The sequence below is a fragment of the Sciurus carolinensis genome, chromosome 11, assembly GCF_902686445.1.
Source record: "Sciurus carolinensis chromosome 11, mSciCar1.2, whole genome shotgun sequence".
NCBI classification, from domain to species: Eukaryota; Metazoa; Chordata; class Mammalia; order Rodentia; family Sciuridae; genus Sciurus; species Sciurus carolinensis.
The window spans coordinates 45,967,714-45,979,850 of record NC_062223.1 but is presented as its reverse complement, the minus strand read 5'-3'; the positions used below and the strand labels follow the sequence as shown (position 1 = coordinate 45,979,850).

Below are 12,137 nucleotides of genomic sequence, written 5' to 3'. Positions count from 1 at the left end.
CTGTATTTAACAATTTCTCTGTGGCAAAAATAATAATAATTTTTAAATTTGTTTTGATTGCTAATGTACTAGCAGGCTGAAAATACTTGTATATATTTGGTGAAGCACAGACATTTATTTTTAGATGCTTTTTCACATGTGTCAGTTTTTGTGATGGTCTTTAGTATTTAATACAATTTTATTTTGCTCCTTGTTGTTCCATTTTTGGTCCTTGCTAAGATTTATAGGTACCATGTATTCCTTTGGTGGCAGTGCTCATCTGGAGAGGTAAATTGGTCCCTGACAGACACCTCTCCCCACTTGCTGTGGTAACTATGGAAACAGGCATGTCATAACAGTTCCTATGGTACAGTGTGCAGAGCTGCTGCTCTTGCAGGATGATGACACATCGGAGAGCAAGAAATTTTCTAGAATGTAAAAAAGTAAAGACAATAAACAGCAAAAGGAGTGTGTACACATATTACACTCTTGCATACCCATGCAGATACTTCCTAAGATTCCTTAATGAACAAGCTAGTATTACAATGGAACGAAATTTTTGTTTTCTTAATTGTTTATTTGGGTATAAAAAAAATACCATTTTCAAGAAACAATAAATTTTTTATGAACTTGATAGACAATAAACTGGAGCTTGTTGGTTCTCCAAACCAGAGGTTCTATTAACTATTGACTTTCATAAAGATGGAACAGGGTTAAGGTGGACATTCTATGGTGAATACCAAGAATGCTTAAAATTTTTAAGTTAACATGTGCCTATAATTTGTTATCAAAGTTCACTTCCAATTTTATTAGAACTAAAATGTAGTTAATAAATTTCCATATTATTATAGATTACAGTTTGTTAAATTGCCTAGTTTATACATCTGTTTCACAAACTTTAGATGAATTCAAAAAGATCTAAATCAATCTATCAAGCACTACTTCAAAAAATATTATTTCTGAGCCTAAACAATGTTCTAACATTTTTTAAAAGGAAATTTAAATCTTATTTTCTCTGTCACTACATGTTCAAATAAGCTGAACTAGTTGGAGACAACAGATAGAAATACACTCAAAGGGACAGAGAATTGTCCATAATTAACCTTGGTAGTAAGCTAAGCAGCACAGCACAACATATAATACCTTAAAGGTATTTGGTGTATAGACACAAATTGCTGTTATAATTTCACTTAAGTTGTGATTTTCAAGTATCTAAGAAATATAATGAAAATGAAATTTGAATATTGATTTTCCTTACAATATTACATTAAATGTTAGATATTCTTTTAGGAATAAATTTAGTGATTGTACAGTGATCAGCAAAAGGTTCTTTATTTTAAATCTAACCATGCTACACAGCATACCCATTATTACATGGCAGATCCCAGGAGTTATGTCAGATGACATAGGAAATTAGTAGCTTGGCCTTTGTTTTTGCAATTACCATTATACTTTTAAAAATAAAACTGTATTCCTTATATTGAAATATTATACTCAATTGCATTCTGATGTGCTATATATACCTACTGACATCACTCATTCATTCTTTGGCTTAATATTTTCATTCTTTCTATATGCATGTCAGTGTATCTGTGAAAGTCACTAAACTTCTGTAGTTCTCCTAATTCCATATCTAACAGCATTTTGTTACAAACTTGTAAGAAGTACTTTTGAGACAACAATAATAGGTAATGGTGACCATAGGTTAAAATATCACCAGTCTTTAGTTTCTAAAACAGTGTCAGGGGAAACAATATGATGCTGCTCTACTTTACCTTCATATTTAATTCTAACATCTGGATTTTTGGGGAGCAGGGGTGTAAGGTCTTGCTCCCTTTTTCTAGATTGCTCGTTCTGTTAGGAGTCTAACCTAAGCTTGTTAGCATTAGATAAGCTTAGAGATAACAAAATCAGACTTAAAGTTTTACATTCTAAGTAATAAGAAAATGACAAAAAGAATGCCTTATCATATTTCACAGATATTTCACACACATTTGCCAGAAATACATTTATATTTCTTTTTTTTTTAAGTTGCTCATCTGGGTTTATTTGTTTATTTGAATGGCTTATTTATTTGACACAGCATTAAAATTTCCATTATTCACCTTTATAGGTACAAAGACTGTTCAGTTTCATATGCTTCATTTATCAATGGAAGTTAAATTAAATATCATTAGATCCAAGGTGTATAATATGCAAATGCCCTTGTACATCTTTTCACTTTATTTTATTTAAGGAGTACAGAAATAAAGAGAACAATTTTTTTTGTACTACCAAGATCATAGCATAGGGTGTCTTAGATGGTTGTCTATCATAACTTGAACACAATCCCAAAAAGAAAATTAGACTAACTGCCTTGATAACATCAATTTAATTCAGGTCATTGTTGTTATGAAGTTGTTTTCCTAAAACTCTTAGGAAATTCCTTTTTCTGAAATCTCATTGCTACAATCTATCCAGGCCTCTGTATCCTTTCATGTATTTGAAGAATTTTATGGGATCATCAGATAATATTTTAGTCTATCCTTTGAATTTTGAAGATGAGAAAACTGAACCTTAAAGAATATACAGTTGACCCTTTGTTCCATATCTTCAGATGTAACCAATTGTAGATTGAAAATATCTGAACAAAAGAATTCTTCTATACAGAATATGTATAGACATTTTTTTCCTTAGTCCCAAATAATACAGCATAACCACTGTTTACTTAGTCTTTACATTGTATTAGACATTATAATTAACCCAGAGATGATTTCAGGTATTCAAGAGTGTGTATATACATAAGTTAGGCAAATACTGCATCATTTTATATACAGGACTTGAGCATTCACAGATTTTGGTATCCACAGGGGGCCCTGGAACCAGTCACCCATGGATACTGAGAGAGAACTGTATGTGTTGACCAGAATCTACTTTGTTACATAGTCTAGACTATACAGTCTCAGTGTTATTCATTTTACCTAACTACTGTTCCCTTGGATTTTCCTCTTAACATTTCAGTGTTTCATTCATTTCCTTACCCTTCTTTGTCAATAAATTGTACCTGAAAAAAGAGTACACAAATTCGATTTTCATCTGTAATATCAGAGAACTAGATATACTATGTTAGACAATAACTAATTGACTAAAAAATTTCATTAGTGGTATTTTATAACAGCCTGTGATGCATTTTAGGATCCTGTTTCATCATAAATTATATTTAAAGTGGCACATATCCCAAATCATGGATTTAAGAAAGAACATATTATTTTCCATTAGAATTATAATAATGATTTTCCAAAATTTGCATGTGCCAAGTTTTGTTAACACCTCTTTCTTTTGCCCAGAAATTTTGTTAGATTTCTAGGGAAAGCATTTACAAAACATTTGTTCAGTTAGAATAACCCAAACAGTAAAATTTTTTATAAACACATCTAATGGCAAGTACTTACTGACATTCATCCTGGGTTTTCTTTAAAGATTTTTAAATATTCTTCTTTATATATATATAAATATATATATATATATGGTGCCAGGCAAGCACACTACAACTGAGCTACAGCCCCAACCCTGATTTATAAATATTATTTCCCTAAGAAATATCAGTCACTATTATTGTGATATTAATGTCAGTAGGCTCAAATTCTAAATGTTCACCTTTTAAATTTTATGAAAAATGTTGAATTTTATTATTATACAAAAACCTCAGGAGGAAAACCTATAGACAAGTGTAAAATGTAAAACCAAAGTGTTATACATCCCAACATCTTAAACATTTTTCAGAAAAAAGATCAGGCAGTAGATAAAGTTAAATGAGAAATATTGAGTAATTTATTGAAATATTTATAGAATTTTCTAATTTTCTAAATACTAAGGACAAGTTTACAAGCATTCAATTTTAGATTTTTCTCTACTATAACCTGTGATCTCTTACATATTAACTGCCTCAAACATAATTCTTAGCGTAATCACTGATAAAATTTAGACACAATTTAAAGCTTAAGGTTTGTCATATTCTTTAAATTTTCCAAAAATGGATAAAATGGGTTCTATTATTTGTTTACTTACTTAGAGACAGGGTCTTGCTATATTGCTAGGCTGTCCTCAACCTCCTGGATGCAGGTGATCCCCACGTCTCAGCCTCCTAAGTAACTAGAACTGCAGGTACACCATCACGCCTGGTTTAGTTCTGTTGTTTTTTTATACTCTTGTAATCTAAAAGATTTCTTTTATATTACCTTATTACTAATATGGCTTAAATTTTTACCACATTTGTTGACATTGTTCCTGGTGTTATAAATAAAAATTAGAACTGGTTAATAAAAGAAGTATCATATCAATTAACAAAACTTTATGTGTTTACCTCCCTCACACTTTCTTTTAGAACAAACAGAAAAACATTTTAAGAATAGGAATTCAGAATCTTGGTTCACCCTTATGGGGAGATGATATTTGCTGTACAGAAAACTGTAACAACAGTCACAACCTTACCAAATTCCTCTATGTTCTCCGTGGTCTTCTTAGAACCTCTCTGTCAGCCTGTATCATCACAATGCCAACACATCTTATCCAGGTAAGACTTTAAAAATTATCTTTCCTAACTAGTGGTCAAATGCTATGATGTTGTGATTTTAATTTCCATTTCCTTGATTAGGAATAATGTTGGTAATCTTTTCACATGCTTCTTAGCCATTCCAATAGCTTTTTTTGTCAAGTCTTTTGTCCATTTTTAGTTTGGTAATTGGCTCATTATCAAGTTGTACAATTCCTGATACATTTTAGCTACAGTTTGCAATAATTTTCTTCCAGCCTGTGATAAAAGTTTAAAGTCTTAATGAGGTTTAACTTATCAATTTTTAAATGGATAATGGTTTCTCTCCCTCACCTCTTCAATCTTATCTATCTTTGTCCTCTCTAAGATCTTTTTGTTTCTTCTAAATGTTTTATAGTTTAATTTTGTACTAATGAATCAGTGTATTCCTGTTTGAATTTTTTACATAATTTTTGTTCATGTTCTCAAACAGCTTTTGTTTCCTTAGTTAACATTCTAATTATACATTAACATACTTCACACGTACTCATTCTCTTTTATTAGTAGTACTATTTACTAAACTTAGGTCTGCCTCAAGTATCTGATTTTCTATATCTCAAACATCTACTACATTATAATTTTTGTTAAGGTAGGGTCAGATGTTTATACTTTTCTTCATATGACTTTCTGATAATGTAACAATAAATGTGACAAATTTTTAGCAAAGAACCTAGATTTTTCTATATGTTTAAAAAGTGTAAATTAAGTGAATATTCATTATTTCTAATACCTAATTGTTGATGCTACTTATGTGATTTTAGCATCTTTGTTCTAACACAACTAGAACCTAACTGCATACGACAAATTTTATTTAAATTTCATTTAGTTCCAAAATATTTTGATATTATGACTGAAAAATTTGGCATGAAGAGCTAATTTTGACTCCTTGGTCAGTAGAATTTATTTCTAATTGTCATGGAGGATAATTAACTCAGTGTTTTCCTTTATGGACTTTGTATGGATGCTCCTAAGCTTATGTTGTTATTATGATCTTAAAACTGTATGTGTTTCATAGGAGAATCCCTTTTTCTAATTCTATTAGACTTTGTACCCATACTTTCATTATGTTCATTGTTATTATAAAGTTAATACTTTACTAATAGTTTGGTTAGACAAAATAAGTTTCTTGATTTTGATAATAAATTAAACCTGAAACACATTTATCAGATACTGGTGAAAATACTGCTATATTCCTACTACTACCAAATATGCTATTACTATAACAATGAGTGTACAGGCCAAGCACTTCACAAGCATTATGTCCTTGAATCTTCACCACAAACCTATTTTCTATATACCCTATAGATAGTTTTTACCTCTGTTCTCCCAAGGTCACTTAGTAAGTGACACTGCTAATGTCTTTCCCTGACTCTACACCCCAACGTCTTCAATATTAGATCACATAGATTCTCAAATCATTACAACCCTGAGAGATAGCTGTGGTGTCAACTACAAAGAAAATTAAACTGAAGATCTGATTCTCTGGTATCACATATCTGTTACACATTGAAAGATGATATTCAAACTCAAATCTGCTTAATTCTAAAACTTAGATTTCTTCCCCTCTCATACTACATCCTATTGTCTTGAATTATTAACTACCTTTAACTAGCATTCCATTAGGAAGAAAAGTTATTGTTCTACATTGCTATTATTCAGCATTTTTAAATAGAAAACTATCACTGTAAAGTCTTTGGCAAATTAGGATATGTGAAAGATTAAGCCAAAATTTCATTCCATTCCAGACAAGGGAAAACAAAAAATGAGTATTTATTTCCTTTTACATAATTGCAAAGAAAACTGATTATGAAATTAATATATAAATGATTATGAAATGAATATATGTGCATATGTAACTTTTCAAACTTATTACAAAGAAACTCTGAGGAGGGAGCGAGGAAAGGAAGAGGAAAAAAACACTTTTAAAAAGCCGTTTCTTTGGTGATTATTACTTAGAGAAGAGATTCCTCTCCAATCAGGAATATCTATGATAATGATTTCTTTGCCTTTGTTTGAAGAAAAAACAGTAATACTATCAGGTGATATCAAGTCAGCCCATCTGCATCACTGATTAAGTAATGATTAAATGATAAGGTGAACTGAATGTCTAAATATAAAACAATATTTTAATTTTGATATTTGCTTTTTATTTTTTGTTTTTTGGTTTTTGTTTTTGTTTTTGTTTTTGTGGTGCTGGGGATGCTGGGGATTAAACCCAGGGCCTTATGCTTGTGAGGCAAGCACTCTACCAACTAAGCAATATCCCCAGCCCTAATTTTTATATTTTATAACTATATTTAAACCTTTGTGTAGCTAGAATAAATATTGTTTTAATTTTTGCTTTTCAACATACCAATAAAGAGACTACTTTGAAATGGAAATAACATAAGATCAGACTTTGGTGATGAGTTTAAAGTTACACAGTTTGACCAAGAATTAAGACATGTTCTCCAAAATAGAAAGCTCTTTAAACAAACAAACAAAAACTAACCTGTACAACCTAATATTTTCACATTTTTCATTCTCTTTTCCCTATATAATTTTGCAAAGCTATCTCATAGTCTTCTGGCCCTAATATCACTTGATAGCTGGTAGTAGTGGCAGACACCTATAATCTCAACTAATCAGGAGACTGAGGCAGGAGGATCTCGAATTCAAGTCCACCTGGGCAGCATAGTGAGATCCTGCCTCAAAATAAAAACTTAAAAATGGACTGTAGTGTAGCTGAGTGGTAGAGTGCTTCCCTAGCTATGCATTTAGGCCTGTGTTCAGTCTCCAGTATCACAGTCAATCTCTTGCTCTTTAAACATGATGTCTCTGACTATGTATCTGTTTTTATATCTAAGTATTTAGGAGAAAATCAGTCATCATACAAGTAGGGGATAAAGCTCTTTTATCTTTTTGTAGATTAGCAAGGAAAACAGGCTAAGGAAAGATTAAGAACTGGAAGCAATTTGCTTAGAAATGTAGTCAAAGACATCAAACTCACAGGATACTGAGTTTCCTTAATAAAAACTTTCATAGTGATTACTGTGGGTGAGGTGCAGTCCTAATCTTTTCATATATTAACTCATTTAATCCTTATGTTAATCCTATATAGTTAGTATTCTTGTTATCTTCCCAGGCTCACACAGCTAGTAAAAGGCAGAATTTAGACCTAGACTTTTCCTCCCTGCCCCCAATTACTGCACTTTTAAATGGTATGCAATATTGCTTATTCAGTAGAGGTACTAAAATTGAGAAAAATATTAGGTATTAAGTAGTATTCAGTGATAGAAAGAACCAGTACTTTTGGAGGCAGAGAGACTTTATAAGTTATTTGATCTTAGTCATCTTAACTTTTGCAGCTTCAATTTCTGCCTCTGTAAAGCTGAGGCAAAATATAAAAGTCAAAAGATTAGCAATATCAGATATTGAGACACTGCTGGCACATAGTAGGCTTTCAGTTTGTTAGCAACTGTTATCTTCACTGTTGTGACTTAAAAGGACCTCCAAAACTGAGAATTTGAACAGCGATCAGTCTACAATGATAAGATATAAAGTATATCAATGCAACGAAGGAACTGGGAGTATAGCTCAGTAGTAGATTAGTACTCACAAGGCCATGGGTTCACTACCCAACATCAAAGAGAAACACACACACACACACACAAAATAGAAGTTCAGTTTCCTAATTTTTCTTATAAGAAACACTGGCAGCTTCTTTTCATAAATTAGGCCTGAGACAGACCCAGAGGCATAAAGTTAGATATCCATCCAGATCTTAGTATGATCACCATGTTGTAAAAAAACTCATATGTAAATGTCCTTTCCACTATGACCAGTGCTATCTCTAGAGACTAAATTGAAGTTTCAATGCTGATTGAATGACTAAAGATAATTTAACTTAGTCATTCTTTCAACGAAGATAGCAGGCACTGTTCTAGGCACCCATGGGAATACACTATTGAACACAACAAAGCTCCTATTCCCATGGAGCTGTTTCAGTAATATAAAAGAATGGAAAATAGTATATGTAGGTATTTTGTTACTTGGACTTGGATGTTGATAGTAAAGTAGTTTCTGACTGGAATTAGAAATGTAGTTTGATATCCTTGGAAATTTTGTCATATAATTAAGCACCTGTAAATAAAGTAACACTAGATTAAAAGGACATAAAGTATCTTCATCTCTTACAGTGCTAACCCAACCAATCAGTGTTCTTATTTTAGTTATTAGCATTCTGTCAGACTTGTACAGTAATGATTAGTTACCCTTTATTGTACTTTTGGCATGCTTCCCATGTTTAATTTCATTGTAGGGAAGGAACACATAGTTAGGGAAATTGCAAAGGGGGAAAAGTAAAGTAGGGAAAATAATGACATAGACTCAAAACTGATTTTAACTTATTGTTATAATAAGACTTGCAAGTAGAATGAACAAGCATGATTTTTACCTTTGTATTTGAAATATTTTATTTGACCCCACACCGAACTTGAAATTTTTTTATTTCCTTTAAGTTAAAGATTTTTTCCATAAAAACACAGTGGAAAATGACAAGCACACTTTGAAGCAAATGTATAAAAATAAACTCCAAACATTTGTTGGGAAAACACTCAAATTATTTGTCAACTGTACTGTGAATGACTTAAAAACATGTATATAGTCTTGAATAATTTTCTCTGTGAAGTAACATTATTATTCATATCATCTCTTACTAGAATATAATCTTAGTGTCTGCCCAAAGATATTGTACTGAAATGCATGTGAAAATGGCTAAGTTAAATACAGACTTTGTTACATGCTGAACTGTGGAGTAAAGTGTCATTAGAAGGAGCAGAACTACGGGTGGCGTCCCTATATTCCAGCATTACTCAGTTCCCAGATCCCTGCTGTGTAGTTGTGCCACTCGCCAAGAAGCCTGTTAAAGAGCCCCCAAGAGCATGTGTACAGCCCTCCATGTTAATAGTTAATTGGTGAGGATGGCAAGATGAGAGGACAGCCGAACATGTGGTCTCTCAGACTCAAGCCATAGACAGACCTTTAGTTATAATAACAGCAGCTGCTCACATTCTCACAACTCAACTGTTCAAACTCTGCTGTCAGTGAAGGTTGTCGTGGATTGAAAAATTAAAAAAGGAAAGAAAGGTGCATCTAAGAAAAATAACCAAAACCCTCTCTTCAAACTCTTCCTATATATTATTTCAACTTTTACAAACTTGAAATATATTCCAACTACATTATATTTCAGCTACATTGAACAGTCTACTGCTTTTTTTCCCATTTACTACTAGAAATGTCTTCCTTGTTTGAAACTTTTAAATGAGGTTTGGTTTGATTTGGTTTTGAAAAGTGGTAACTTTAAAGTAGTTTCAAAAGGACATTAATGTTCATATCTAGCAATATCTGAAACTGGTTTCCTTCTGGTTTATAAATGGGAGCTGGCTTATTACTAGTGAAATTTGTTATCTACCTCCAAATTATGCAAACATTTTTGCCTTTTAAATTAGTTTTATTTTTCAATATCCTGACACTTGGGTGCTTTAGAAAATGTTGACCAATGACATTTATTCTTTGGGGAAATAAAAACTTAGTTTTGAGCCTTATTTTGTTAGCAAGGTGAAAGGAAAATAAATTTTCCCTGTTTCTTTTTTATGCAATCTGTGACAAGATTTTCTTGATTTATATTTTTATTGATTAATATTTTACTCAAAACTATCAGGACATAAATATTCAAAGACTTAGAATTGTAATTAAAATAGGCAAGGCTTATCACATCTCTCCTTTCCAAAGAAAATTTACTTTTTATAATTGCTAATTTTTACTCAAGCCTTCATTATCTATACTTTGTAAAGAATTTTTATATAAGCTACAAACTAAAATTTTTTCTTACTGTAATAATGAAGGAATGAAAACTTTTTTGATATTATGATAAAATCTGAAATATTTTTTCATTCATGAGTAATTCTAAATATTGCAAGTATTTAATGTATTTGCTTAGAGAACATTAGTTGGTAAAAAACTTTTTTATATTCAGAACCAATTTCAGATTTGAAACAAGACTAGCATATTTGTCATCACTGGAACTTGCTCAATTAATAGCCTTGTTCAGATTTTATCATATAGCCACTGTTTTACAATAATTTGATTTGTAGATTTTTTCTCCCAACTGATTGATTTAAGAACACTATTACCAACTTTAGTTTATACCAAAGGAAATTTATTTTCAGATGAAAAACAAGAAGGGTCTTGTTATATATCTCTTGAAAGTTGAATAAGGTTAAATTGTTATTTTAATTGATAGCTTTTCCAGATAATCTTCTAAAATATTAATGTATTAGAGCTTTGAATTCACTGAAGTAAATGTTACAGTATGTTCCTGTGTAAAGAAATTCAGAACAAACCTTTTCACATCCATAAACTTTTGTGTTCATGCTGAGGGTTTTATCATCTAACTTCAAAGTCAAGCAATGGATGGGTTTAGAACTAACCACTAATATGGGATGATAAAATGTGAACTCTAAAGACCTTGTGGATTTTTCCCAATGTGAAATCTTTTATTCTTAAAACAAGAACTAAAAATAATTGGTGACTGAACAATAGACACTGAAAAACTACAAAATTTTGGAAAATATTTGCATATAATTGTTAATGTGAGGGCATCATCATAGGAATGCATGACTTTACTTCCTGACATATCTTAATCCATTTTTCATATTTGTAATATACTTTATCAAGGAAAATATTTTAGGATGAAAATTATAGATTTAATCAGTTAGACAAAGCTATCAGTTACTAAAGGATAAAAAATAAAGCCAGATATTCTGGGTATCATTTTTTTCATGAATTTCTTCCTTAATCAAGATATTCTCAGCTATGAATCTACCTTTAATTTTTCTAGATCTTCTTTACTGTGAATTTGATTGTAAGAAATTGACGTGTTTTAAAGATACAAAGAAAGAATTTTTGAAAATTAACTGAATTATGTTAAGCCAATTTTAATTTTATAATATATTTTAAAATTCACAATATTTATATAAGTCTAATAAGTTTTAAACAATCTGTTTTTCTTTAAAATAGAAAATAGTAGAACTGTGTTTCAATCCTTCTATTATAGGTTTTGGATTTATAAATTCTTATAGCTCTAGATTATTTTCTTCTGTATCAGACTGCACATACTGGCATCTGGTTAATTTTTAATATCAAATTGTAGCTTGTATGCATTATGCATATACTATATACTTAATTTACTTTCTTGGTCAAGAATTATTGAAACTTTTTATAAAAATAAACTCTAAATTATCTGTAATTATCTGTCTACACAGAACATCAATAGTAGTATATGTATCATTTTGTCTTAGTGTAAACATGCATATTAAATATAAAATCAGGATGTATTTTAAATTGCCAGTAAGATCATGTACATCTCTAACAGGAAAATACCTTAGAAACTTTTTATTACACTTAATGTAACCAAAGCATATTCAGTAATCTTATTATTAAACAATAATAATTTTGGTTTTAAATGGTTTTTGTTTTCCCTAAAATAACTTTTTGATGTTACAGTGCACATTATAATTCATCTGTAGTTCCTATTGTGCTAGTGGTT

General features: G+C 30.7%; 1 protein-coding gene across 2 annotated transcripts in view; it reads left to right on the top strand.

The window, feature by feature from the left end:
- Elp4 (elongator acetyltransferase complex subunit 4) overlaps nt 1-12,137 on the top strand; it is a 264,679-nt gene that overhangs the window by 119,105 nt on the left and 133,437 nt on the right. For both annotated transcript variants that reach the window (XM_047516710.1, XM_047516709.1), the window contains exon 7: nt 4,343-4,531. In XM_047516710.1, the coding sequence (XP_047372666.1) occupies nt 4,343-4,531 (189 nt within the window). The remainder of the gene's footprint in view (nt 1-4,342; nt 4,532-12,137) is intronic.